This window comes from Ictidomys tridecemlineatus, chromosome 1 (genome assembly GCF_052094955.1).
Source record: "Ictidomys tridecemlineatus isolate mIctTri1 chromosome 1, mIctTri1.hap1, whole genome shotgun sequence".
NCBI classification, from domain to species: domain Eukaryota; kingdom Metazoa; phylum Chordata; class Mammalia; order Rodentia; family Sciuridae; genus Ictidomys; species Ictidomys tridecemlineatus.
Genome location: NC_135477.1, coordinates 84013488 through 84040337, shown reverse-complemented (window position 1 = coordinate 84040337; position 26850 = coordinate 84013488). Strand labels below are relative to the sequence as shown.

General features: G+C 43.5%; 1 protein-coding gene across 6 annotated transcripts; it reads right to left on the bottom strand.

The window, feature by feature from the left end:
• Positions 1-30: 30 nt before the first annotated feature.
• On the bottom strand, positions 31-25395 carry Gcnt4 (glucosaminyl (N-acetyl) transferase 4). Of its 6 annotated transcripts, XM_078043432.1 has the most exons (4): positions 25147-25274; positions 24677-25058; positions 18588-18730; positions 31-4439 (listed from the first exon to the last, which is right to left on the bottom strand). In XM_078043432.1, the coding sequence occupies exon 4, from the start codon at positions 4436-4438 to the stop codon at positions 3068-3070; it is 1371 nt and encodes a 456-aa protein (XP_077899558.1). In that variant the 5' UTR covers position 4439; positions 18588-18730; positions 24677-25058; positions 25147-25274; the 3' UTR covers positions 31-3067. The 6 variants fall into 6 exon arrangements, 5 of the variants coding, with proteins under 5 accessions (XP_077899558.1, XP_077899566.1, XP_077899547.1 ...); XM_078043440.1 differs by lacking the exon at positions 24677-25058 and having other exon boundaries at positions 25147-25294; XM_078043421.1 differs by lacking the exon at positions 18588-18730 and having other exon boundaries at positions 25147-25271.
• Positions 25396-26850: the final 1455 nt, after the last annotated feature.

Genomic DNA, 26850 nt, shown 5'->3' with positions numbered 1-26850 from the left:
AGAATAATACAAAAATGAAACACCAATCAATTTAAAACTTATACAATGGGAAATTTATTTCTAAAATGACAAACAACAACAACAAAGGAAATTCAGAGACCAATTTATAAAAAAAAAAAAACTTTGAAAATCAAAACTGTTATTTCATCATACACACACAAAAAAAGCAGTTTTAACATACATAAGGATACAATCACTTTATATTCCCTAAACAGATTGTCATTTTTATTCCCCATGAACTATGTCAAAACATGGGTAGGTAAGTATATCTTTACATTCTGGAAGGCAAGAGAAATCTTCAAAATTTAAATATGTATATATATATATATATATATTTTTTCATTTAAAATAAGTAAAACATTTAAAATAGCAGCAACACTGGTTTTGAAGTACACATATTACAGTAGATTATTCACATAATATAGATATATTTCGGTAGCTTTTTCATTATTAATATTATCTAATACCCACCTATAATTTACGACTCCAAGTTCTTAGTCTCATCTCTAAGTAACTTAAGAGTCTAGAGTCAATAAATACTTTACAAAGAATAATTATAAAATGCAGGCTGCAGAACATTCCCAGACCAGGAAGAGAAGCATATCCAGAGGTTTTAGGGAAGAATCAGGTTGGAAGGCATACAAGGAATCTGCAGGATCCCCAAGGCAAGAGTGTGAGGCCACAAGCTCCCTGAAACGTTAGGAACCAAGTCCAGAGAAATGTGTCAAAGGGAAAAGAAGGCACTGCCTCCTCATCTTTCCACGGTCCTTTAAAATACAGCCTTAGAGTGATGAGCCACTTGGGACATTTCCCAATAAACAGGGAATAGGGCAGGACAATGGCCTAGGAGGTTGACATTGATTTGTCAGCATTTGTACCTATTTTGATGATCACAGGCATAAAAACCAAGATCTCAACAGGACCTCATATATTTAATCCTGGGTGGTAGGAAAAATATTTCTACCTCTCCGTCCAATCTACGCCACTGGACTAATTTGCTAATCCTATTGTCTTCACCAGAACTCTCAAACATGGTGACAAAGTTTTCACAGCTCTGGATTTGATGACAGAAGCTGTCCCTGCAATGATGGCCTCTTTTTTTTATATTTCAAAGAGTTTTTCAGAAAAGGTAAATGTTCAGATCTCCCAATGAGGTTGGACCTATGGTTTGCTTTACACTATTAGCACTCTCTGATACTTCAAAATTCGTCCCCATTTTCAAACCACTGCAGATACTATTTCGGTTGATTCTCACAAAGGCCTTGTGAGGAAGCCCAGAGAAATGTCCAAGTGCTCAATGCAAACACCAGGAGGACTGAGGCTCAGGGAGATCAAAGTGACTCCTCTTGTCCAGGGTCTCGCCCACTAACTGACTGGTGCAGGTCCTCTGCAGAATTTAGCTCTCTAAATCGGCAAGAGATTTTTAAGAGTAGGGGCTTGGTAATGGTTGTTTTCTGAAGAATAAAGCAATCTGAAAGTCTCACACACATAAACACACAGTAGAAAAATGCATTAAAGAAAAAATAGAAAGGGAGAGACAAATGATGCCACTTGGCAGTTAGTGTTATGAACTTTTTAAGTGCATTTTACATGTAGAATTTGGAAATCTAAAAAAATTTAACACTTCATCTTCCTAAACAGTCTTATTTTAGATTCAACTAACAACACATCTTTGTTAGTGAGGCTGACATCAAAACATAAAAATTAAAAAAAATTTTTTTACATGGGTTCACAGTTTTCCAAGAGACAGGTGAAAACGTTACAGCCTGATCTCAGGACCCTGTTCCAGCCCTTACAATTACTATATCTATACAGTAGTTCTGTCAGATGTGTGCTTCACAAAACAGCATTAATGAATATTCCTGTCCTTAGGAAAATTAGCTTTTTTTTTTTTTTTTTTGCTTTGGATCTAAGTTCAGAGGAAAACTGAAATGAACTTAGAGCTTTTATCATTTTTAAATTTCATTATCATTCCACTTTAACAGTTGAAGAAAAAAAAATTTAAATGACCATAATAGTTAATTTAGAAAACTATCATATTCCATGTTGATGTTTTCAAGAAAAATGTAGTGACTTGATAGTTCCATTAAACAAAATTGTACAAATTCCATTGGAAGCATTACATTCCATTGTCAAGGAGCTTACCTATCATGATAACCTAGGAAGTGGAAGATGTAGGTTTAAGGTCCTGGTGTGTGACACTTTGAATCAATTCTTATTTTTTCATCAGCAAATGTGTTTGGAGAAATAGTTGAACTGCAAAGGAAGTCATTCATGACGCCATTGAGTAACATGATACAAAGGTTGAATAATCCTTTTTTTCTGTTCCTCTTCAGGCACCACCTGACCCAGTTCCCCTACCTCCCACCCACCCTCTTCCCTGGCATTCATACTCCATAAATGTCACACCAACAGAGTCCCCTCAGCCCTGAATTAAACGCATGAGGCACAAAAAGGTAAATTATGCTTTGGCAAGCAAGCAATCAGACGATTCTTTGAGTGTCTCTGAGGTAGTGGAATCTCTCCTCCTAATATTCGAATGGTTAAGAAACATTTAGGGATCTGAACTAAGAGACAAACAGATGCTGGTCACTGTGCTTATACACTCTCCTGAAATGAGTGGTTTATGTGATTGTCACATACTCCAGCAGCTTCTTCAGTGGAATCCTTGTTATGTGGAGAACAGGAAGATACTGAGATTGCCGTGAGATGAGGGTAGGCCATTGCTTCCTGAGGGCATTGTGCAACTCATTACAACTTGGATTTAATTCCTTAATGTTTTCCAAAAAATGTACCTGATGCAGAGTTAGGTGCTCAGTAAATATTTGATGACTGACTGAAAGCTTAAGCTCTCTGATTTAGCTCAGTGAGATTACAAGCAAAAACAGACATTAAAAAAAAATCAACTTCAACTCGTGTGATCAAAGTCTAGGTGGCTTTCCTTATAGTGCATAGAACTTTAGGTGACTTTCAAACTCTGATAAGATTAAGTTCTAATGTCGTTGGGCTTGGCATGGTATATAACTCCATATTAACTCCAATAACTCCTCTTATTTCCATCTTGGTTTTACTGTGATGATATGATCGTGGGCTTTTTATCCATAAATAACTTTTCCGAAGACAAAGTCATCCATTCCCTCTGTTGTTCTTCAAGCTTTTCTGCCAAGCATTTAATCAAGACAGGGTCTACCTTAGAATCAAACTTATTAGCAAACCAATGTCCATCTTTGATAAGCCACCTTAATTCTGCAGCTCCATAAATACACACACTGCGAAGGTGGGAGCCAGTACAACTGGGATAGAAAAACCCTTCATAATAATTCCACTTCACAAGGCGGGTCTTGCTCTGTAGGTCAGACACATCCTGGGCTGATCTGGAAATCTCCCCAGGTATCCCTGGTACCCGAATTAAGGTAGCCCAAAAGTGCTCATCAGGAGAATAGGTATCTTTAGACCAGGCAAAAAAGTCTTTAATGAGGGAGTTGTTGAAAATATATTTAACAAATGCTTGACTTAAAACAAAATAGGCACTGCCAACAAATATCTCAATGTTATGAGGGGGTGCTTCCTTGGAGATGTTCGTCCTTATTGGTAGCTTCACATATTCATAAGGCACCTGTCGGAGCTCATGGTGATACATGAATCTTCCCATTTTACTGTTAGGGGGTTTCACCGTCTCTAACATATTGGCTCCATTGAGTTTCTTCAACTCTGACACTAATTCAAAATTTGACTTCAGGGGAAAATCTTGCCCACACAAGTTGATGACATATTTCCATTGAACTGAAGACTTGAGAAGGTCTGATAAGCAGTTTAAGTCAGCTTGGAGTCTGGAAATGTGGGCATATTCCACAGCCTCTAATTTGGAAGCGATGAAAATATTGGAGAAGCACTTAGCTAAATTGTTCATGGCTACTTTGAAGGTGTTAGTTGACTTAAGGTCATAATGGATGCAGTAAATATTGTGCTGATTGTATATAGCATGGATAAGCCTTTCAACCATAATTGCATCTTTGTGGACAACCAAAGAATAAGCTATTGGGAAGCCCTTCTCCTCCTTTGAAACTAGCTTCTGATGGTACCTTCTCAGAGTCTGATAGATGTCACAGTCGCTGGTCAATGCCACAACATCATCATCCTCCAAGTCGATGATGTCTTGCCTTCTTATTTCCAGACTCTTGCCAATTTCCAAAGGCTCCTGTTCGTAGATACCTGAACAGTTGACTTCATACCTAATTTCATCCTTAACATGGGTGTATCTGTTCCTTACAAAAGGTGAAGTACTTAAGGAGTACTCAACTAAGTAAATGCCTCTTTGAGGGAAGAGGAGTCTTCTCACATTTAGAAGCTTTAATAAGGAGAACAGCCATAGGGTTAAAAACAGGATGAAAACTTTCTGCTGTACGGTGTATTTAAAACAACATTTGAATATCTTCATTCTGTAAGAGGAAAAAGGAATAGTAGATATTAATTAATATTAAGAATTAAGAGAATTCAATTTATCCAAGATTTATTGGGTGCTGTTATGATTAGGATGTGAGGTGTCCCCCAAAAGCTCCTGTGTGAGACAATGCAAGAAGTTTCAGAGAGAAATGATTGGATTATGAGAGCCTTAACCCAATCAGTGGATTAACCCCCTGAAGGAGTTAACTGGGTGATAAGTGAAGACAGGTAGGATGTGGCTGGAGGATATGTATCATGGGGGCGTGCCTCTGGGATATATATTTGTGTCTGGCAAGTGGAGTCACTCCTCTCTGCTTCCTGATTATCATGTGAGCATCTTCCTTCCACCACACTCTTCCACCATGATGTTCTGCCTCACTTCAAGCTCCTAGGAATGGAGCCTGCTATCTATGGACTGAGACCTCTGAAACCATGAGCCCCTAAATAAAACTTTCCTCCTCTACAATTGTTCTGGCCAGGTCTTTCAGTCACAGCAGCGAAAAAGCTGACTAAAACAGGTAGCTACCACATGCCTGGCAGAATGCTGGACCCAAAGATAATAAAACAAGATTTTTGCCCTTAAAAGAATACAGAAATCAGGAAATGGAAATGTGTACAGTGGTGGTATTTTTCTGAAATTCTGTGTGAACTATACCTAATTTGAGAGATGTTGGTTACCAAAGAGATTGGAAGATAAACTCCTTAGCCTTCTGGGGGATTGGTTTCAGGACCTTATGGCTATCAAAATCCTCAAGTGCTCAAGTCTCTGGTAGGAAAAGGCACCACATTTGCATATAACAGATCCATAATCTCCTGTATACTTTTTCCCCTTAGTTTTTAAAATTATCTTTAGATTGCTTATAACACCTCTCACAATCCCTATGCATCACTCCTTTCATGTGAATCAGCCACAGCACTGGGTGGACCACAAATTCAAGTTTTGCTTTATAAAACTTTCTAGAGTTTTCTTTTCCAAATATTTTTGACTCATCTTTGGTTGAATATGAGGGAACCACAAATGTGGAGAGCCAACTGCACTATGTGCTTTATATATTCTGCATTTCTGCTTAGCATATTTGTGGAGGGATTGCTCTTCTTTGGACAGGGGTCTAGAACACTGGATGTATGAAGAGGTCCTCAGAGTTGCAAACAATTCACCTGAGGCCAAAAGGAACATTTATCTTAGTTCAACTTTCAGATCCTGATTAGACCTCCCAAAATAAAGAGGGCATCTCAGGACAGGACTGCCTGCCCGGGAGAGGGAAGGTGGCAGGGAACTCTGGAAAGGGGTTGGGAGGTGCTATCAGGATCCTGTCACAATCGGCTCTGTCAACTCTGAGCTTTCCCAGGCAGGGGACTACAGTGAATTTCCAAGAGGGGGAGAGTACAGGGACAGCCCAGGCTCCTGGCTTTCTGAACTACTTTCACAAAGGCCTCGCTAAGGGAAAATCTTGTCAGCCTTTGGGTCAGACTTTGAAATTCTTTAAATGAGCTGTCCTCCAATGCTATCCTGTCCTGAGTCAAACAAAATAAAACCACTTTGTCTGCTTACCATGGCTAGAAAGTCCTTTAAGATAAAAGCATTCCTTCCCCAAGTAAGAAGTAAAAACATGGAGGTACAATGCCCTTTAGTATGAAAGAGTTTCTGTCAAATCTTGAAGTGGTACTTGGCCTCTTCCCAGGTGGGCAAGAAATCATCACGGGTAGGAGAGGTACTAACTAACCAATCAAGAGGACCCCCATAGCAGGAGGTAAGAGAAAAAAACAAAGGTCCCCAACCTCAGCTTGGCTCTCCCACCCCCAGGGCCTTCTGCATAACACCCTCAGTCCCTCCCAGTGAGCTCTTCAGGAAAGAGCAGGAAGCAGCATGGCCTCGGGGTCTCCAGTTGCTAGGGTGAAGGTGGGTACCACTGATACCTGCCCATCAGCAGCCCCACCCCCTTTCTGGCCACCTGTCACAGGAACTCCAGGGGCCTCCAGAGTAGAATGGTAGGAGCTCCTGATGCCTGACCCAGGTCTGACCAGGGTGGGTGGGGCCAAGGCTGACCTCAAGCTGGCCACCTGTTTCCTAGGAGACCAGGCTAGCAGTGCCACCTTCTGCAAACACCTTGGGACTGGCTCTTTTCCTCCTAAGGACAGGGAGCAGGCAAGTATTTTGTTGGAAAGGAATACTCTTAGAATTACATTGCAAATAACTTCCCATGGAGAAGGGATATTTCCCCTCCCACCTCTCTAGGCAGACAAGAAAGAGTGACCTGCGGAGTCTCTCACCACATAGGTACAAGTTCCTAGTGACAGTGAAATAAGGTTTCTTGGCAAGGTTTAATGGCTACAGCTCAAATGGAAGATGTTCCACAACAATTCAATAAAACATACTCCTCACTAAGTTCCCGACAGGAATGTTACATGAAGCATTTCCTCAAACCAGCTTCTCCCCAGCTCTCCCAGGCACTATTGGAGCCTCTAAGGAAGCAGCAGGAAAACAGATCCACCGCAGTTAAGTGCACTAAGTGTGAGTCACCGCATCCGGGGCCAAATGGCTGTAGTCATCTGCAGCTTTCCAAAAAACTCTTAAGCTGGCCACTTTAAAGCCCAGGCTGTAAAGGAGTAGGAGGCTTCCTCTCCAAGAGAGAAGGAATGATAAAATCAAGAATGGTGGAAGGAGACTGAGGAGAGAAGTTCTGAGCGTGACTCCGTTTAGGAACCAAGAATTGCACACAGTGACTCAGGCAGGTCAGGACCCTGGGGAGAGAGAGAAGAAGGTAGGTGGGCTTCAGGATGCCACAGACCTGGGCTTGAGTGCCTGGAAGGGCACTTGGTAGTTAAATCTTTGATTTGAACTAGTTAACCTCTCTGAGGGCGCATTTTGCGTCCCACAGTGAGAATTAGACTAATTCCCAGCCACCAGAGGACTGAGGCTCAGTGCTCCCAAGAGGCCCTTCCCTTCCCCCAAGCCCGGCTTGCCTGTCTCCAGTCTTGGGGCTTTTCCAATACAGTACACAGGACCTGCTGAACTTATGTTTTAAAGAAAAGAATTCACGAGACAATTTTATGCAATGTTAAAAAAATGACTGCCTTTCACTCTTCGGATCAAATTAAGAGGTGATAAAGGAAGGACAAAGCTGCTCAGAGATGAGACCCTGCTCAGGTGCCGAGCAAAAGAGGAGGCCCACACCGTCCCACCATGACACGTCCTGGCCAAGGGGTAAGGGCTTAGCTTGCCCTCGGAAGCAGTGCAATTAAGCTCAGGGACGGCCTACCTAGCACCTGGACCTCAGACAGATGCCCTCAGCCTCTGCACATCTGTGCCCACAGGTAAAACAACTGTGACAGTTAAAGGAGGGAATGCCGGCAAAGCGCTCCAGCACAGCTCCAGACCATGACTGCCTGGTAAATGCGTCCTTGTCCTCCCACCAGCTCACTCTCCAGACTGCCCTGCTGCTCCTACTCATTGATGGCAAACACTTCCTCACAAATCCTGTCCAGACCTGTGGCTTATCATCCCCGCAACCCTCACACTTCTTTTTTTCCCAAACTAGGGATTGAACTCAGGGGGCACTCAACCACTAAGCCACATCCCCAGCCCAATTTTGTATTTTATTTAGAAACGGGGTCTCACCGAGTTGTTTAGCACCTTGCTGTTGCTGAGGCTGGCTTTGAACTTGTGATCCTCCTGTCTCAGCCTCCTGAGCCACTGGGATTACAGGCATGTGCCATTGTGCTCAGCGGTACCCTCACACTTTTTTCTTTGCTGTGCTGGGGTTGGAACCCAGAGCCTCATGTGTGTAAGGCAAGAGCTCTCCTACTGAGCCCAGCCCTAGCCCCAGCCCTGTTGCTATCTGTCAGTCTACCTCCTATTTTCCCCAAAAGTCTCAACATAAATTCAGTATTTTAGGAGTAGTGGCTGACTACCTCCATCCCAGCTTCCATACTAACTTAATATCATTACTGATGCAGAATCACCCAATAAACAGTGCTTACTTGGGACACCGTCTAAATACTTTCTATGTAATAACTCAATCCCTTCAACAGATCTGCTGAAGTGAGGCAGGTACTGCCAAATTCCCTCTGTTTGGAGAAAGGAAACTGGGGCACATGAAGCAATTAAAAACTGCCTAAGGTGACAGATGTGGAAGGTGCTTTAGTTGAAAACCCAACACAGAGAGTCTTGTTCCAGAGATGCACTCTTACCCTTCCATGCAGCACTTTCTCTTAGAATATAAAGAAAAAAAATCCTCCATATTTCCCACGACAGTTTAGCCCTTGTCTAAGTTTGTCTTATCAAACCGTGCTAAAGCATAAGCAGAAATGAACTTCACACCATGTTGGAGGTCCTGAGACCTTCCACCTAGTTTAAGAAATGACTGACAAAGAGGATAAGAGGAAAGCCTGAGTCACATCTGCTCCTGCAGTCAGAGGCCGGGGACACAGAGCTAAGGAAGAGATCAGTCAATCCTTAGCCTTCGGGATCAGTTACAGGAAAAGCAAGCAAGTTCATCCTGAGGGATTCTGCCACCAGTGACACTCGTCTCATCTCCTGTCACAAGGGAGTTACTGAGTTATTTCTTCTTGAAGTAATCTGTGACACAATTTGGGCTGTCTGAGTATTACTAATTGTTTTAGGAAATGTTCTGGGAGAAATTTCTCTCCAGGAGAATATTCCCTATTGGACCACCTTCATCTTCTTCAACTTTGTTTTATTATATGTCACTTTTAAAAAACAGGGTATGAAGAGCTTATTGACTTAGGAATGTCAGAATTTTGTTTCTTTCTAAAGTCTTACAAAGAAGAATGATCACTTAAGGACAGTGATATAAAGACAGGTGCACTAAAACCAAAAACCCAAAGTACCCATAACCCTGATCTGGATGAACAAGCGAAGATCCTTCTACTGCAGTTACTTGATTTCAGCGAGGTCACTGATTCTGCCCTTGATGACTTGCTCATTGCCAAACCTGAAGATGTTTTGGACCAAGACTGGTAGGTGGAAGGATGACTGTCCAGATGCACTTCCTCAACACCCCCACAGCATCCCAAGAGTTGTGCAAAGAAGTAGACAGACAAGTTTCTCCATGACCTTACACACATATTGTTCTGGAGGGAAGATTTCAAAGGCAAATAATTATCACACCAATAGTAGGTAAACAGCAACTACCCCAAACACAAGAGTGGTGTGACCAGGTCAATAATACAATGGGGGGTGGTGAGGCTGGGGTTATGGCTCATGGGTAAAGTGCTCACTCGCCTAGCATGCGAGAGGCACTGGATTCAATCCTCAGTACCACATAAAAATACAATAAAGCTATTGTGTACACCTATAACTAAAAAATAAATATTAAAAAAACCACAATATGAATGGAGCCAAGCAACCCTCAAATAATAAGGCTGCAATTTCTACAAGAGAAAAAGGTTTGCTATTTTCTATTTATAAAAGTAAACACTTGCATTAAAAAAAATCAAGAAGTCAGAAAAGTCTGTAGAATAAAGCTCAGCAGTGACCCGTTGCCTGGCACCGACACTATGGAGAGTACGTATTTCCAGGCTGCTTGTAATAAAAACACCCCTTTCCCCTTTTGGTTTGCTTTCCAATGACAGTCTTCCTATACAGGCACTGCCCTGTTCCTTTTATTTCACACTCTACTGTGAATGAGCCCTACCCTAAACTGGGTCTGTGAATTATTAGAGAGTACGCAATGTCTAAAAGAGGCAACATACTTTTCAATGGGGGAAAAAAACAATTAAATAATGGAATTCTCTTTTCTAAGTCTTCACCACCAACGCTTAATTAACAAACCCACAATACCTGGAGAAGTCTAGAAGTAAAAATCTTAAAACTAAAAAAAGGAGTTTTAAGGTAATTTCCCCCTTCAAAAGTGCCTACCCATCATTTAACCCCATTTCATTCCTGGGATGCTGGGAACATGTGTCCCCTTTACATGTGTGTCTTAGTCTACTCTTACTATTAGAACAAAATACCTTAGATTGGGTAATTTATAAACAATAGTAATTTATTTCTCACAGTGCAGGAGGCTGAGAAGTCCAAGATCAAGTTTCAGATCCGTGTCTGATGAAGGCTCACTCTCTGCCTTCCAGATGGCATGTTGTTGCTAGGCTTTTACATGGTGGAAGGCAGAAGGGCAATATGATAACAGGGTGAACTGCTCCTTCATACCTCTTCTATAAGGTTACTAATTCCATTCATACTAGCTCCACCCTTCATGCTTAATCATCTCCTAAAGGCCCCGCTTCTTAATATCATCACACGGCAGTTAAGTTTCAACATATGAATTTTAGAGCATAGCAGTATGTCTAACTGCTCTCCACCAAGCAGAAGAAGGAAGGATCCCTAACCCCTCCTATCCAGGCCCCTTCTGGTGGCATTTGGTCCAGCCTGCTCCCCTCCAACAAGATCACTCTGACCAAAGCCAACAGAAGTCTTTGCATTGCTGGTGTCGGGACACATACCTGTCCTTTCTCAATGGTCTATGCTGAGTGTTAGTATTATTCACACTGACTTATTCTTTTCCTTAGGTAGATACTATCGTTTCCCTCATTTTTTTCAGATTGAGAAACAGAGTCACAGAGATACATAACTTACCTTAGGTCATACAGCTAGGGGTCAAGATTTTCAACTGTGGTCCAACTTCAGAGCCTTCACTATTAAATGCAGCTTGAGACCACCTCTTCAATGCCTTGGCAGCAGTAGAACCTTCTTGGTTCTATATCCAAAATGTACTTCAGATCTGCTCACTTCTTTTTACTCTGTGGGAACCACCCTAATCCAAACCAGCATCAATCCTTGCCTGGGTATAAAACAATCTCCCATCTGGCCTCCCTCATTTTCCATTTTCTGTACTGTAGCCAAAATGATTTTTAAAATTCATAGGTTAGAACAACCCCTCTCCCTAGACTCACTTCCTATGCATACAACACTTCACTGAGATTTCACTTCATGTAGAATAAAATTGGAAATCTCTTCCATGACCATAAAGCCCAGTAGCTCCCATGCTTGCCTTTCTCCCCAGTTGATCTTATTCTACTTTTTCTTTCTTACACCAGTCTTATAAGAGTTCCTGGGACATCAGCCTCTTCCTTGCCTCAGGATCTTTGCACTTGCTGTTCCCCAATCTAGACCAGTTCCCCCTGGACCCTGTCCTGCCTGGACCTTCAAGTTTCAGGAGAAATGTCTTCCTTAGGTCCTCTCTGATGATCACTCTACCCAAATCACTCTCCTGTCTATCATACTCCTGGTTTTCCTCTAAGCACTTGACATACTTTTACTTCTTTATTATCCATTGCCATGCAGGCACGTAAGTTCCTTGAAGGCCTTGCTCATTACTCCAACCTCAGTATCTATTCTGGCCCAGGGTTAGTTCCTCACTGGAACAAATGAAGACCTGAATTCCATCCGGGCTCTGCCATCCCAAACTCCTCAAGCGACCCCAGCAAACCATTAATCTTGGGCAAGTCTTTAATTCCCACGTGTGAAATGGGAAAATGGCTTTTCAATCTAATAGTGCTATTACAGAGGTCCTATGATAGAGTGCATGTGAAGAACTTAGGAAAAAAAGACAATTTTGGTCCACATGAAAACCTCTGTGAGGAAAGTTTTCTCGGGAAAACCAAAAAGGAGTCAACATGTTGTTCATTTTATTTCTCGAAAGCATTTACTATTCCTCCATGCTGACCTTCTAATTATTGTTTTTCACTATTTGACAACATTCCTTTTTGTCAAAGGTTTTTACTGAAGTTTCAAAATTGTTCATGGGATTTTCAGAATGATGTAGATACACCTGTCTTGGATTTTGAGAGTCATGAAGATAGTTTCCTAGTTAACCATTGAGTTGTGTTTTTTTTCTCCCAGTATGTTCGATATTTTTTGGAAGACTTATAACCAAAGAATTTTAAATGACAACTCATTCTATGCAGAGCTTAAACAGCGTTTGTAACACTGCATTGCAGAAGCTATGAGCTTCTCCCCAAGTTCAACATCTTTTGGGGGGGAATTCTACAGATGTGGCAAAACTGTAATGGCTCATTGTAGATCCCTGTTTGACGTCATCTTAATGACCCTATAACCAGCAAAGCAGAAAAAGGATTTTGCAACAATGCAAACATATAAAACATACTCCCCATCAGGGCTTTTGCAGTCTTCCATTGCCAAAAATCAGAGGTCCTGTAAAACTTTCCCAGCTTGGTGAACTAGGCTGGCTCTCATCCAAGGGGCCTCTGTCTGAAGTCCCTGTACAACATGTTACAATTGATAGCTTTCTGTTTAGGCAGGTTGCTTTGGTTTGCAAGAACCAAGACCATGGTCATGACCTTCCTTGGATAAAGGACTACTTCATCTGCAAGACTGTGAAACAGAGGCTTCCATGAGAATAGTGGTTCTGAAAGTCACTGTTACCTGCCTCTTTAGATCAGAATGCTTCCTGCTTGTAACTTCACTGGAGCCTCTCGGGTTGGAGGAGAGTCACAGGGTGTAGGTTTACATGGGATATGAGCAACCCACATCAGGACATGTTGACCAGCTGCTGGTCCCTCATGGTTGTAAGAAATCTAGGCTGCGAAAGCCTAGCAAGAAAGTGCCAAGTTCAATTGCCTTTTTACAGTCACACCGGTTAGAAGAGAACAGACTTGATTCTGGGCTCTATCGCATCTGTCCACAGGGCAAACATCAAAAGCTTCTAGTGTATCTTAGCTGGCAAAGCCACATGGTCAGCTAAGAACCCTGTAACCAGCAAAGCAGTAGTAAGGATTTGGCAGCAATTCCAAGACACAAAACGTACTATCTGTCAGGGCTTTTAGCCGGAAGTCTAAAATGAGATAATGAAACCAATGAAACGTTTTTTACTTTGTAATAATTTGTGACCTTCATTGTGAAGCAAAACATTGAATTTTTCTCTATAGAGATTTTTTTTTTTTAAATAAGAAGGGTAGATTTCAAAAATACCTATGCTTTCAGATTTTAGCTTGATGAAGAGAGCTTACATTCAACGTTTACCCATTTTTAGGCATAAAGGGTTATCAAAAAAGAGAGACTTTATTGATTAGATCTTTGCTTCTCAAGCTTTATGAAACAGAGGTTTCATTCCTTCTAGGGTTTCCTTCTCTACCCTTCTCATTTCAGTCAGTTTGGGCACAACATAAAACCAAAATACATGTTATGTTTTGTGTTCTAAATTTAAATTGTGGGTTGAGAATATTCTGGCTTCTTTTCCAATAAAGGAGAAAAACTGAATTGAAAAATACATCTGTTTTTTAAAATGTATGTTTATTGTATTAGAAATAAAGTAACTTTCCCTACCCAGAGTCTATGAGCATGATTTTTCCCCCCTCTCTGAAAGCATTTATATGGCTAACCTCTGTATTTTGTCCTGGTCAAAATTAATTCCTCAAAGGCTCTGTAGTCGGCTGAAAAGGCACGGGTACCTGGTTTCTACCTGTGCCTTTAGAGTAATATATCTCATGTCCTCAAATAACTACATTCAGAGGCAGCAGAGGAATAAGCATGAATCAACAGTATCAAGGTCAGGAATGGCTTGAGGCCAGGCCAAGCTGCTGGTGAATGGATTAGACACACTCCATTTCCCATCAGCTTGTTTGTGTTTGGGTTCTGCCAATATGGCGGAGACTTCACTATGCAGCTGGAGACTTCAATATGCTTCCACACTTAACAAAAAGCCTCAAGATCAGTGACTCTGGGTTTGGCTTCCTCATTCAGCCAAAGGTCTGTGCTTCTTGGTCTAAAACGTGTATACTGCCCTCAGAACCTTGTGTGCATACAAACACAATAAAATTAAGACCCAGGAATTCAAAATTAACTGAAAGGGGTTGAAGAAGTAAAAATCTGCAGTTGCTTGGGAATACTCTGCTAAAATAGGAACTTCAAAAGCTGTGATTTTTGTCTTACCAAAAGTCCAATCTAGAAATGCCTGCAGGAAGCTCTCTCTGCATCTGGCACCTCCTCCAAGGATGCATTCCAGCAGTGGTTCCCATCTTGACAACGGGGTCTCAATAGGCAGGGGATTAGAATAAACAAGCACAGTGACTGCTTAGCTTACTAAGCAGCCAGCGTACATACCAGCTACACAGAAAGCAGAAGGAACACCAGACCTCAGATTTTCTAATGGATGGTGCCTTTAAAACAGTGCGGGCCAGTTGCCAGAACAGACTAGTGAAATAGAGTTCAGAAACAGACCTGCAGGTATGACTCTGGTGGACCACCAGTGACCTTCCAACATCTGTCCTCCCCTTTCTCTTTACAAAGAGAACTGCATTGTTGGTGGCAGAAGCATGTCTCTGTGAAAGGTTTCTTCCTCAACTTCCACTGTAGAAGAGCTAAATCATGTGGAATATCTGAGATAGTTTTTATTAAAAGGAGCTTGATTTTCAGGTGGGAAGCATGCTATTTTTGTCCTCTCCTCCCCCTCTTTCATTTTTCTGGTGGAACTCTAACATGATGGTGAGACTTGTAGCAGCCATCTTGGAACCAGGAGGTTCAGACCAAAAGACTCTTGGTCCCCAAATCCTCAAGCCACTGAATAGGCAGCAGCAAACACCCACTCTGAATTCTTGCTACATGAAAAAAATGAACACTTCTATGTTTAGGCAACTTGCACTTTGAAAGATGGCCCCAGGGAAAGGGTAATGCTTAACCACATTCACACACCCAAGAGAAAAATTAAATTTAAACCAGATTAAAGTATCTACTTGTACAACAGTATAATCCTGTATATAGCCAAATGCAAAAATATGCCTCAAATATGCTGAACTTCTCATCCATTTATATTTGGAGGCAGATGGAAGCTTTAGGTAAACATCTGAAGGAAGGCAGTCTGCAAGATTTACCAAATTAACTCTGATGCTGGCAAGGACTGCAGTCTGCTCACCACGCTCAGTTAAGCCCCTTCAGGGTATGGCAAACCTCCTCTGTGTAAAGTTTTCTGGTCCCAGGTCACATCATCTCCAAAGGTCACCTTGCAGGTGGGGTGTCTTCTAGAGAGCTTCTTATGTAACAGAGACTTTAGGACTAGTTTTTTTTTTTTCCTCCCAAGTTGTCAGTATAATATAGATATCCAAGATATCTGGAGTAGTTCTGAGCCATTTCCTGAATGTTCCCTTGCACCCCTTCTTCCTGACCCCATGCCTCTTCTCACTACCACACACTCACCTGCCTCTGTCTTACCCTCCCGCTCAGCCTTTGCATACTTTAATAAGCCTGCCATTAACAAGATGCCATGGATCTAGTTAGTCTCTGTGACAGCAACCAGGGCACCAACTCACGTAGTTACTGGGATGACTAAACAAGCTAATGAGCTGGGTACGTTCTGGCAGAAAAACCAGACTAGCACAGAGCTGTGTGATGGTCAGGATCAAAGGCATTGGAACCGGCTGGGTATCATGGACCAGGCGCTGTTCCACAAACCAGCACAGGCTTCATGCTCAACGTGCCTCGCCCACTCCTGTACCCAGAAACCATCTCCGAGAGGCCATAGCCATGGAGTTCCAGGCAGACTGGGGCTGAAGCCACATCAAAAACTTTCGTACTTCTTGTGGTGGAGGAGGAGGAAATCAAATGGACACTCAACTTGTCTGTAGGCCTGAACTTTTTCAAAGTAGAAAGTTTTTTTTTTTTAATATTTATTTTTTGGTTGTAGTTGGACATAATACCTTTATTTTATTCATTTTTTTTGTGGTGTTGAGGATCGAACCCAGGGCCAACCATCTCACGTGCTAGGTGAGCGCTCTACCGCTGAGCCACAACCCCAGCCCTTGTTTTTGATTTTTAAGAGAGAATTATGGGGATAATGAGGAGTGGACAAGATTAAAACTGGTCCCTCTCAGTACCAGGATTCAGGCAACACATTTTTGATGGCACAGTTCTAAGTCTAGAGTCATTGCCATCTTCGCTCTCTAATTTATATTTTCACTTCTTGGTTATAAAAATGACTTTTATTGTTCCAAACTTATAAATTAGTTGATCATAAAAGTATTCTTTTTTCTACTATGGTGATAAAACATATAACCAAATTTATCATTTGAACTTTTGCCTTTTTTTGTGGTGCCAGGATGGAACCCAGGGCTTCACACATTAGGCAAGAGCTCTACCACTGAGCTCCACCTTTTATTATTATTTCTTGTTTTGAGACAGGGTTTCAATAGTTGCTTAAGCTCACCTCAAACTTGAAATCTTTGTCTCAGCTTCTTGAGTAGCTGATTTTCAGGTGTGCCTGGCTCTGCTTTAGCCATTTTTAAAGAAATATTTATTAATGCATATTAATTGTATGGGTTAATGGGGTTCAGTGTGATATTTCCATACATGCATGGAGAGTACCCAGTGATTACTTTAACCATTTTTAAGTGTTAAGGACCCTGTGGTATTCAGCACAAATGTTCCACAACCATAAGCACCAATCATCCACAGATTTTCATCTTTTCCAGGGAACTTCTGTACCTGTCCAACATTGGCTCATGCCTCTCTAGCTCTTGGCAGCCACCATTCCACTTTCTGCCTGCATGGATTGAACCATCCTAGGAATTCATTTACTAGGAGTCACATGGTATTTTTCCAATGTTTGACTGGTTTATTACAGTAGATACACGAGTCTTCAAGGCTCGTTTGTGTTGTAGCTATGCCAAAATTTCCCTCCCTTTTTAATACTGAATAATATTCCATTGTATGTATGAACCACATTTTGGGCATCCATTTCTGCCAGTGGACACCTGTATTGCTTTCACCTTTTGGCTATTGTGAATAATGCTGCTATGAAGGTGGATGTACAAATATCTGTTCAAATCTCTGCCTTCACTTCTTTGGAGTAATATATCCCCCAACTTCCCAGTGCTGTGAATCAAACCCAGGGCCTCCCACATCAGGCAAGTGCTCTATCACTGAGCTATATCCCAGCCCCTTTTATATTCTTATGAATACTATTTCTGTCCCCCTTCTATTGGCTGTCCACCTATCCAGCAAATCTTTACCATGGGCCAGGGAGGTACTGTGTTAGATTCAAGCGAGAGTACTTAGTAACTCTTGCCTTGAGGAATACGGAGAAATAACAGTGAGGTCTTAGGTGATCTGATAACACAACCCAAAGAAATCCCAGTTGTTCTGTTATATTTGAATTTGTTCATATAGAGACCGTTCTCCGAAAGCACAAGTCACTAGCTGTTCTTAGAAACGTCTCTTTTATTCCGTGTTCTTCTCACCGTGGTGCTGACTACATGTTCCTCTCTCCTTGGGATCTCTTCTTCGTCCCACATCCTTCAGCTCCACAATCTCCCTACCCTTCTCTTAGTGCATTTTTGGTCTCATATCTTTTTAAAATATTTATGTTTTTAGTTTTAGGTGGCCACAATATCTTTATTTTGTTTTTAACGTGGTGCTGAGAATCGAATCCAGTGCCTCACGCATGCTAGGCGAGCGCTCTACCACTTGAGCCACATCCCCAGCCCCTTGGTCTCATCTTTTGATGATGATGCTACTGAGGGCTGCCCAGAGTCAGCCATTCCTCCTTATTCCACCAAGGTGGAACATGGGGGTGTCAATGCAAACACACAGATATTCCCAATACGCTGCAGTGATGTGGAGGAGAAGGAAAAGGAACCTCAGCCAGCACAGGGGCTAGGCTAGGTGTTCTTCTTTTTCATCTCAGCAGAACTGCCCTCCGTGGCTGTCTGCACCAGCTGCTCTGTCCTGGGCTGGCTGGGTCTTATAGACCACGAGAGAAGTGCTGGGCCAACAGGTCAAACCCACTAGGGCTAAAGGTTCATTGGACAGGCCTGAGAACTCAGAAGCCCTTCCTCAAAGGGACAACTGTATTTATTTCCCTCTAACTAGAGTAGGGAACAAAAACTAGAAAACCAACAAGAGATGACGGGGGAGAATAAAAAGTAACCAAAGAGCATCAAGTACAGAGTGAAGGGATTAAGACTATGCTGCCCTCAAATATGGCATTCTGACATAATGCTGCATTGACTTAAGGCCCCTGAAAAGCAGAGGGGCAAGATCATCTGCTTTGTACTGTTTCTTTTAAAAGCAGGAGATGAAATCCCTTACTAAATGAGCAAGTATCATTTCTATCGAGGAGGACAGAAAGTTGAGGCCCTTTCAGGAAAATGTGCACTACTGTTAAACTCACCTTACTTGCTGGTCACTTCTCCACCCAGTTCACATTGAGCTTCAGCCCCTGGCCTTGTCTCATTTTAATACTCTTTGTCTGATTCACAATGTAAGTATTCATCTGTCTCTGGATCTTCACTTCCTTATGAGGGTTCTGCTGTCCTGTAAGATTCATACGTTTGTATGATTTTCTCTATTGGTCTTTCTTATGTCAACTTAATTCTCAGGTACACAAAATACCCTAAGAGGGGCAAGTGGAAATTCTGTCTCCCCTACAAGGGATATTCGAGTTTACAGAGAACTTTACTATTTACAGGCAATTTTTTTTGGGGGGGGGAGGGTTGGTTTTGTTTATCATGGTAAGGGAGATCACGTCATCCAGGTAGGTTTGGTGTGTGGCGGGGTGTAGTTCAGTGGTAGAGCATGTGCTTAACATGCTCAAGGACCAGCACAACAGCTCTACCCCTCCCCCTAAAAAAAGAGGCCTGGTAGTGTCTTGCAGGAGGAAAACAAGCTCAGATATGGGGAATCTGAAGTTTGGCTTAAGGTGGGAATTTTAATGTGGTGGAGGCCCGGTGGGGACTGAATAAGAACCATGATGAGGCAGTGCCCCCATGAAGTTGTTCTGATTTTTGCCTTTTAAAACTTCTCTTATGCCATTATACTATGTCACTGTGTTCCTCTAAAGGCTATTTTTTTTTTTTTTTTTTTTTTGGTGGTGCTGGGGATTGAACCCAGGGCCTTGTGCGTGTGAAGTGAGCACTCTACCAACTGAGCTACATCTCCAGCTCCTTAGGGCAAAATTTTGTATCAGCAAAATTGTAGATTAAAAAAATCAGAGAAACTTGAGTCTTTTGATTAAATCTAGACTTTAGCATAAAAGGCAAGTTCTAGAAGGTAAAACAAAGAAAGGCACAATTTTTGCTTCCTAGTTGTCTGAATTCTTTTAAATATGACTATAAATAAGCTGAAACTCACCTCTATGTCACCTACAAAACAAATCAAAAACACAAATAAAACTCCAAGGGGCTGGGGTTGTGGCTCAGCGACACACTGCTTGCCTAGCATGTGTGAGGCCCTGGGTTAGATACTCAGCACCACATGAAAATAAATAAATAAAATAAAGGTACTGTGTACAACTACAACTAAAAATTAAATATTTAAAAACAAATAAATAAATAAAACTCCAAACTGATGGTTTATACAGGGATAGTGAAGCCATCTCCAAGTTCACTTACAATATGCTCATGATGGCTGTGAAGTGACAGGCACCAGGAGTGAAGTTACAGAACAAAGGCCTCAAAGGGGAAACCATCTGAGAGAGTATGTTAGAACAACAGTAATTCAAATGTGAGTGATGCCAGGACTGTGACTATTCTTTCTTTTTTTGGTACTAGGGATGGAACCCAGGGGTGCTGAGCCATATCCCCAGCCATATCACCACACTTTAAGAACCATTGCTCTAAGTAAGAGAATCGTACTGAGCCATATCCCCAGCCCCTTTTTAATATTTTATTTAGAGTCAGGGTCTCACTGAGTGCTTAGTGCCTTGCTAAGTTGCTGAGGCTGGCTTTGAACTCATAATCCTCCTGCCTCAGCCTCCCAAGCTGCTAGGATTACAGGCAGGCACCGCCGCACCCAGCTATTATTCTTCCAGTGCTGTCCCCATAAGACTGCAAAAGTGTCCATGGTTTTGAGCCTCATTACGTATGAGGTGGCTACTAATAAAGACACTCACATCATCATTAATTCTTTGGCCAGGATCTCAGTGTCCAAGGGAGAAGAGGACATCAGTTTATATGGGAATTGGACAGAAATAGAACCCAAACAGATTGTGTCAGACTTGGATCTAGTAAGATGAAATTTAAGAGATAAACTCCCAGGTCCAGAAAATTAACTGCACGCCTACTAGATGGACAAATGTGGCTTCACAGGAGCATCTGTAGAGGATGGTTCAGTGTTTTGGCTGACTGTACATTTGGTATGAGTCACAGTTTGTTTGGTATGAGGCTGCCAAAGGAAGAAAAAGGCAGTGAAACAAAACCTCCATGGCCCTGGACAGCTTGGGGACTACAGAGCTGCAGAATGCTAAGGCTGAAAGGAAGGGGGTCTTAGAAAGCATCTCCCATCAGGTTAGACTTGGACCAAGGAAGGGAAGGGATCAGCCACCCTGCTGTACTCTGCTCTGAGTAGATGCACTGAGCAATGGGTTTGTGTCTCCGTTCAACCACTTCCCAGGTCAGCAGGCATGAAAGTCAAGTGGCACAGCAAGAAGCTGGTGATCACAACACAGAAAAGTTAAGGTTACGGCTGAAAAAGTGAAAAAACCAGGCATGACTGCTGCTCCAAATAGCTAAAGAACTTACTAAAACCACACATTGCTGGGCCCCATCTCCAGAGGTTCCATTCAGCAGATTTGAGTGGTCAGAACCAACATTTATAATAAGTCCTCAGGTGTTACTTTGCAGCTAGCTGGCCCAGGGACCACACTTTAAGAACCATTGCTCTAAGTAAGAGAATCATACTTTGTTTCTTTGGTTATGGATATTCTGCATTCATGAGATTTTACTAAGATACAATGGCCCATTTCCCAATAAGTCCAAATTAGGGAGAATTGATTGGTTTTAAAGACTCAAATACTTGTAGTTATGTTCTAAACTTTCATACTGCTTAGCAGAAATTCAACCGTTACCTGCTGACTCTTAGTGTTTCTTATTAGTTTGGCTTCATAAAGCCTTCTTTTTTTGCTTCTGCTTCATTTTCTGGCATTTTTATATAAAACTTTTCTCTTGTCATCTTTTACTTTTCTTGTATTTTTCTGTTTTGTTTGGAAGATCAAGCTTCCCAACATGTTAAGATATACCTGCTTTTATCAAATGATATCTGGCTTCCCCTATCTTCTAAAACAGTAAACACAGATCCAATACTTTTCCTAAAAGCACTGAGCCCACCATCCCAGGAGGCTATTAAGAGTGAAACAGCTGCATTTAATTCCTAGTTAATTTTATTTTCTCTCCTATACTTGAAACTTCAGCCTTTGCTCCTACTGGGGAAATTTACTAGCATATGGGAATGCATATGTAAGATGACATGCAAAGCAATGCAAATTAATACCAAACACACATTTCTAGATTGCTTGGGTAGTCTGTAAGTGTTGCCACTAATGTCTGCTTTGCTCCACTGCACTCTGGCGAGCAGTGACTGGATCCTCCTATTACAGTTGATCTTGAACCAGATCCAGTATCTGGCACTTGTTGACATGCTAGGTGGAAGGTGCCCCTGCCTGTGAGTCAGGCCAAAGAGATCCTGGTCTTAACTTGCTACTCTTGACTCTATGGTCTTGGCCAAGTTTCAAAATTCTCCAGGTCTGAAATTTTATGTCTAGAAATATGACATCACAGAAATGACATCATCATAACTAAGCCAGCAGCACCAGGGCTTACTGAAACCTTGCTATGTGCCAGGCATGATGCACACATTGTGTATGGATGAGGCACCTATGCAATCTTTATCTGTCCACAAGGAGGTATACAGCATATACCTCTCAGGGGTCCTTACAAGTCTGCCACTTCAGAGACCTGGAAGCTGAGACAGACAGGCCAAGAAACTTATGCCAGGTTACAAGCTATGGAGTGACAGGGCCAAGTCTGGCTCCAGGGGCCTTGCTCCTACCCATGCTGCAGCTCTGTTTTGTGAACACCATCTGTGTTTCCCTTAAACATTAAATCTACATGATCTAGAAAGTAAAAATTCAAATTGCTCAAACATATTTCATATGTTGTAAGATACTGACAGTTTATGTTATGTGAGCTTGATATTAAAATATCACCCCAATCAAATTGCTTTTTACCTAATACTTCAAGGGGCAAGGGTTCCAGATAGTCTGTATGTTCAACTTCTTCCAACTTGCTACAGCCCATTCACATTTAAATATGTGTAAGTTTCCTTCATCTTAAAAAAGCGATCCCTCTGTATCACCTCTCTGTGAGCAGCTGCCAGTCCTCAGTCAGCATCCCTCTTGCCCACCCCAGGCTTCAAACACCACTCCTGACACAGGTGACAACCAGTTTTGGAGAGTCAGCCAGGGCCCGCTCCATCCTGCCTCTTGAGAAGCATTGCTACTCAGGAACCTTGAAAAGCTGCTCAGACCCAACAAAACCATGCTTGGCTTTTCTCCTGGCACCTGCTCCTCCAACAGTGCCCCCTGCTTCTGAAAACAACAGCACCCAAGCTTAGAGGGAGTCTCCCCACACTCACACCTTCCATAAAATTGTTTCCAAGTCACTTCAGAGTTGGTCTTGAGTCTAGTCACTATGTCATCCCTGCCTCCACCTCACCCTTTCAGACCCTGTTTATTTAGGGGTTCCTCAAATACATTCCTCATGCAGTAGAGTTGGGTTCTGAATTCACATCTCTGTAGAACACTTTCAGATGGGAAACTGTCCTAAGACTCCACCCACCATCCACCCCCACCCCTACCGGATGCCAGCCTGGTCTCTCCTGGCTTCATCCGGTTCTCTCACCACTCTCCCCTCAGCCATCCAGCACTAACTCTGACTTACTGCCCAATTATGTCATTCACCCCTGTCTACCTCCGTGAGGATGTGACATTTAACAAACCACTATATACCTTGCTTTCCAAAGAAAAGAGTAAAAAACTTCTCTCTCAAGGACACTCTCCTTGTAGTTTTCCTGAGTGAAAATTCAGTGCCACACAATCCCATTCTTTGGCTATTCCTTCTCTCCTAATACAAGTGAAAGATAATTCAACAACATCTTAATTGGTCATTGTTCACACAGAATTGGATCCTTAGAAAGTGCAACATAGGGACAGTTCTTAGCAATAATTCACTTTCAAAGATTTTTCTTTCTCAAGACACTATTAACCATAGCTGCCAAAAAGAACTGTGTTTCTAGAATGTCAGGCTAAAAGATGGCTTAATAATAAGGGCATGTTTTATGCATGTAAGATCAAAAAGGGTGATTTCTATGTCTTCCAAATCACATGAGAGATATAAACGAATTAATAGTATCCCCAACTCCCTTAATCTTCTGGTTTGTTGCTCTTTAATTCTAAAGATAAGAAAAAAAGGGGTTGGGGGTGTGCTCCAGGGATAACATCACCCCTCCGTTTGCTCAGCAAAAGGATGTTTTCTAGTTTCCCACAGCATCTCCACTCCGGAAAGCTTAGCTCTTAACATTTACAAAACAATACCCACCCACTCGCACCGTTCGCCCGTTCGCCCACGTAAAGACGGTAAAGTCAACTCCGCTTAGATCTCTGCAGGTTCCCAGCCGGCTGGGAAGGCACCGGCATTTAGAAGGGGGACGATCCCCGCCGGCTCTGCGGCAGGGAAACTTGACCTTAAAAAGCCAGAAGCTTGTCCTTGCGGAGGGCCCAGCCCGGGAAGCGCGGGCCGCAGCTTTACCCCGCAAAGAACTCTTAAGAGAACCCCCTCTGCCCCAATCCCTTTGGCTCTAGAGGAGAGGCTGCAGGAGCAACTCCTTCACGCTCCTCGCATATGGATCTCTCTCCGCAAGGGCCGAAACAGAGGGATCTTGGCTTACGGCAAATCGGGGTTTACAAGCGTGTTCTCACCCCTCGGGGCGAACCGGGAAAACAGTGCCCTCGCGCCCCCGGCTCGGCTCTGCGCGCTGCGGCTGTGGGCCGTCTCCTAGGACCTACTCCGCGCCCAGTCGCGTCCGCTGCCCTTTCCCAGCGCCGACCTCAGGGAACTTTGCAGCGTCCTGCCGCGGGCTAGGGTGCTGCGCGGAGCCTTGGAGTTGCGGCATCGTCTAAGTGTACACCGGGGTCGCCCGCTTGCCCCGCGACTCTTCGAGCCCGCCAGTTTCCTTTGGGGACCCTCTGACTCCTGGCGCTAAGCCAAGTGGGGATTCCGAGGAGGCCCTCCTGGGCAGATGTCCCCACCCCCATCCCCGAGAAGGACTTGGCGCCCAAGTTTTCCCTCGGGGAAAGTGAAAGTCGCGAGGAGAGGGTCGAGGTGTCTTGGCCACCCAGCGGCTGAAACAGGGGCACGGCGCCTACCACCACAGGATACCCCCAACCCCGGGCATTCCTCTCTTGCCTGCGTGGCCAAGTCGACTTACGCAAGGGACCCAGGGAGCCCCGAATGAGGGGCCCCGCAGCTGCGGAGGCCAACCCGGTGGGAGTCGGGGCGGCCCACTCGCGCCCTCCGCCTTGGTTGCCACCTCGGTCACACGCCCTGCCAGGCAGTTGCTTTCCCTTGGCCCGGGATGGGAGAGCGCGGAGCGGTCCCCGTGACGTGTGGAGAAAGGAGGAGCGCCGCCGCTGCGCTCCCGCAGAGGGAGTTCCCCGCCCTGCACTCCGGGGTCCCTGCGCCGCGCCGCGCCGCGCCACGCTTGGGACAGAAGTTCCGCTGCGCGCTCCGCTCCAGGCGCTCGCCGCACCCGGGCCGAGCCACCCGGCTCTTTGCCGCTGCCCTAGCGTCATCCAGGTTTGGTTCCTTCCCTGCATTAAGCAGACAAGAAATCCGAGATCAGGAAAGCTAAGCGACTTGCCCAAAGTCGCTCAGAGGGCGGTGACAAAGCAGACTCACATCTGCGACTCTTGGCTCCCCCGCGAACACCAGGCTCCGGGAGGCTCCGAGCACTGCAGGAATCGGCCAGTCGCGGCAGTAGGCGCGTTGTTCTCATGGGTAAGACTAGGAATGTCCTACGCAGCCTGGCAGAGTATTATCGGCAGCGTGGGAAGGTGGAGCCTTTTGCTCAATAAATAAGCTACAAAGTTGTTTTTCAATCAGTGCCTACATGCCCAATAGACTTCCTCTATCCTCTAGCGGGGTTGAGGGTGGCGAGTCCTCAGGGCGCGATATCCGCTTCCACTCCCGCTCACTAAATAATTGCATTAAAGAAGGCACACCCCTACTAAACCAATTGGCAGGATTTGTCTCAGGGGTCCTTCGTAGCGGGTTTTTGCAAGTATGCTAACTGTAAAATTAAGCGCTAGCTGTGTTTGCTGTTCCTGCGCTTAAGGAATCTCTCGCAGCAAGCTAGACCATCCCAGTTGGCTTCTTTCTTTCTCCATCATTTGTTATTGACTGAAAGCCGGCAGTATACTGGCTTTGTTGGTAGGGAGCCAGACAGAACCTAGGACCCAGGACCCAGCGACTCCCAAAGAGAGAGCCTCAAGTAGGATTCCAACCTTTATTCCCAGTACCTGGAGTCTGCCCATATCAACAGAGACTGTTAAAAACGTTACCCTGCTCAGGGTGCAAGTGTTTTTATACCCATTTTGCAGGTTTTGAAGCAAACAGCCAGCTCTCATCTCTTTCCTAGTGGGATCTTTTCTTTCTGGCGGAGCGATTAAAGTTCACATGATTTACCTTTCCTGAGTCTCCTTCCTCTGCACAGGATGGTGATGCCCCCCCTCCGCTGCCGCCGCCGCCGCCGCCGCCGCTAACCACCAAAGCTTCTATTTATCCATCCTGTGTGCTGTTTGCAGCCACTTATGCAGATTAAATCTTTCAATCTCAAGCTTTATATGGGGTATATGTGCTATTTTTATTCTGATTTTACAAATGAAGAGATGGAGGCAAGTGGGATGAAATAACTTGCCAGTAAGTGACAGAGCCAGAACTCAGAACTGAGGTGGTCTGAATGGCAATCCTGCTCTTAACCATAGAGGGGGAACCCAGGCCTCCAGGGTTGGAAAGGATCATCGGTCATCATCAGCTTCAATTATCTCAAGCAAGGCATTCTAGGAAATACACACATACTGCCTCCCAAGTAGGTCAGTTTTATTATCTTGAATTATCACAAAGTGAATAGCTATTCACTTAATTTCTCTCCTATCTTCAATTCTCAGATCAACTATTTGTCTTAGAGTAAACCACTTCTGTGATGGGACCTTAAAAACATCTTCAACTTAGAGTTCACGCACTTCATTTGGATTGTTTCAAACACAGACCATACCCAGCTCTTTTCCTCTCCTCTCCATTCATTGCCTTCAATTACTCCCCTCCTTCCCTAGAAACCTTGGCTCAACCTCTTCCTCAGGGCTTCTGAAAGTAGGTCACCAAAGGCTGAATTGTGCGTCTGCCATGCTTGAAGCAGGTTTGCTGTACTCAGCATTCCTATACTACTTTCCTAGAACTACACTAACAAATTACCACAAATCAGGCGACTAGTTAAACAACAGAAATTTATTTGTTGGCAGGCTGTGACTCCTCTGAAGGCTCTAGTGGAGAACCCCTCTCTGCCTCTTCTTGGCTCCCTGCAATCCTTAACAGTCCTTGGCTTGC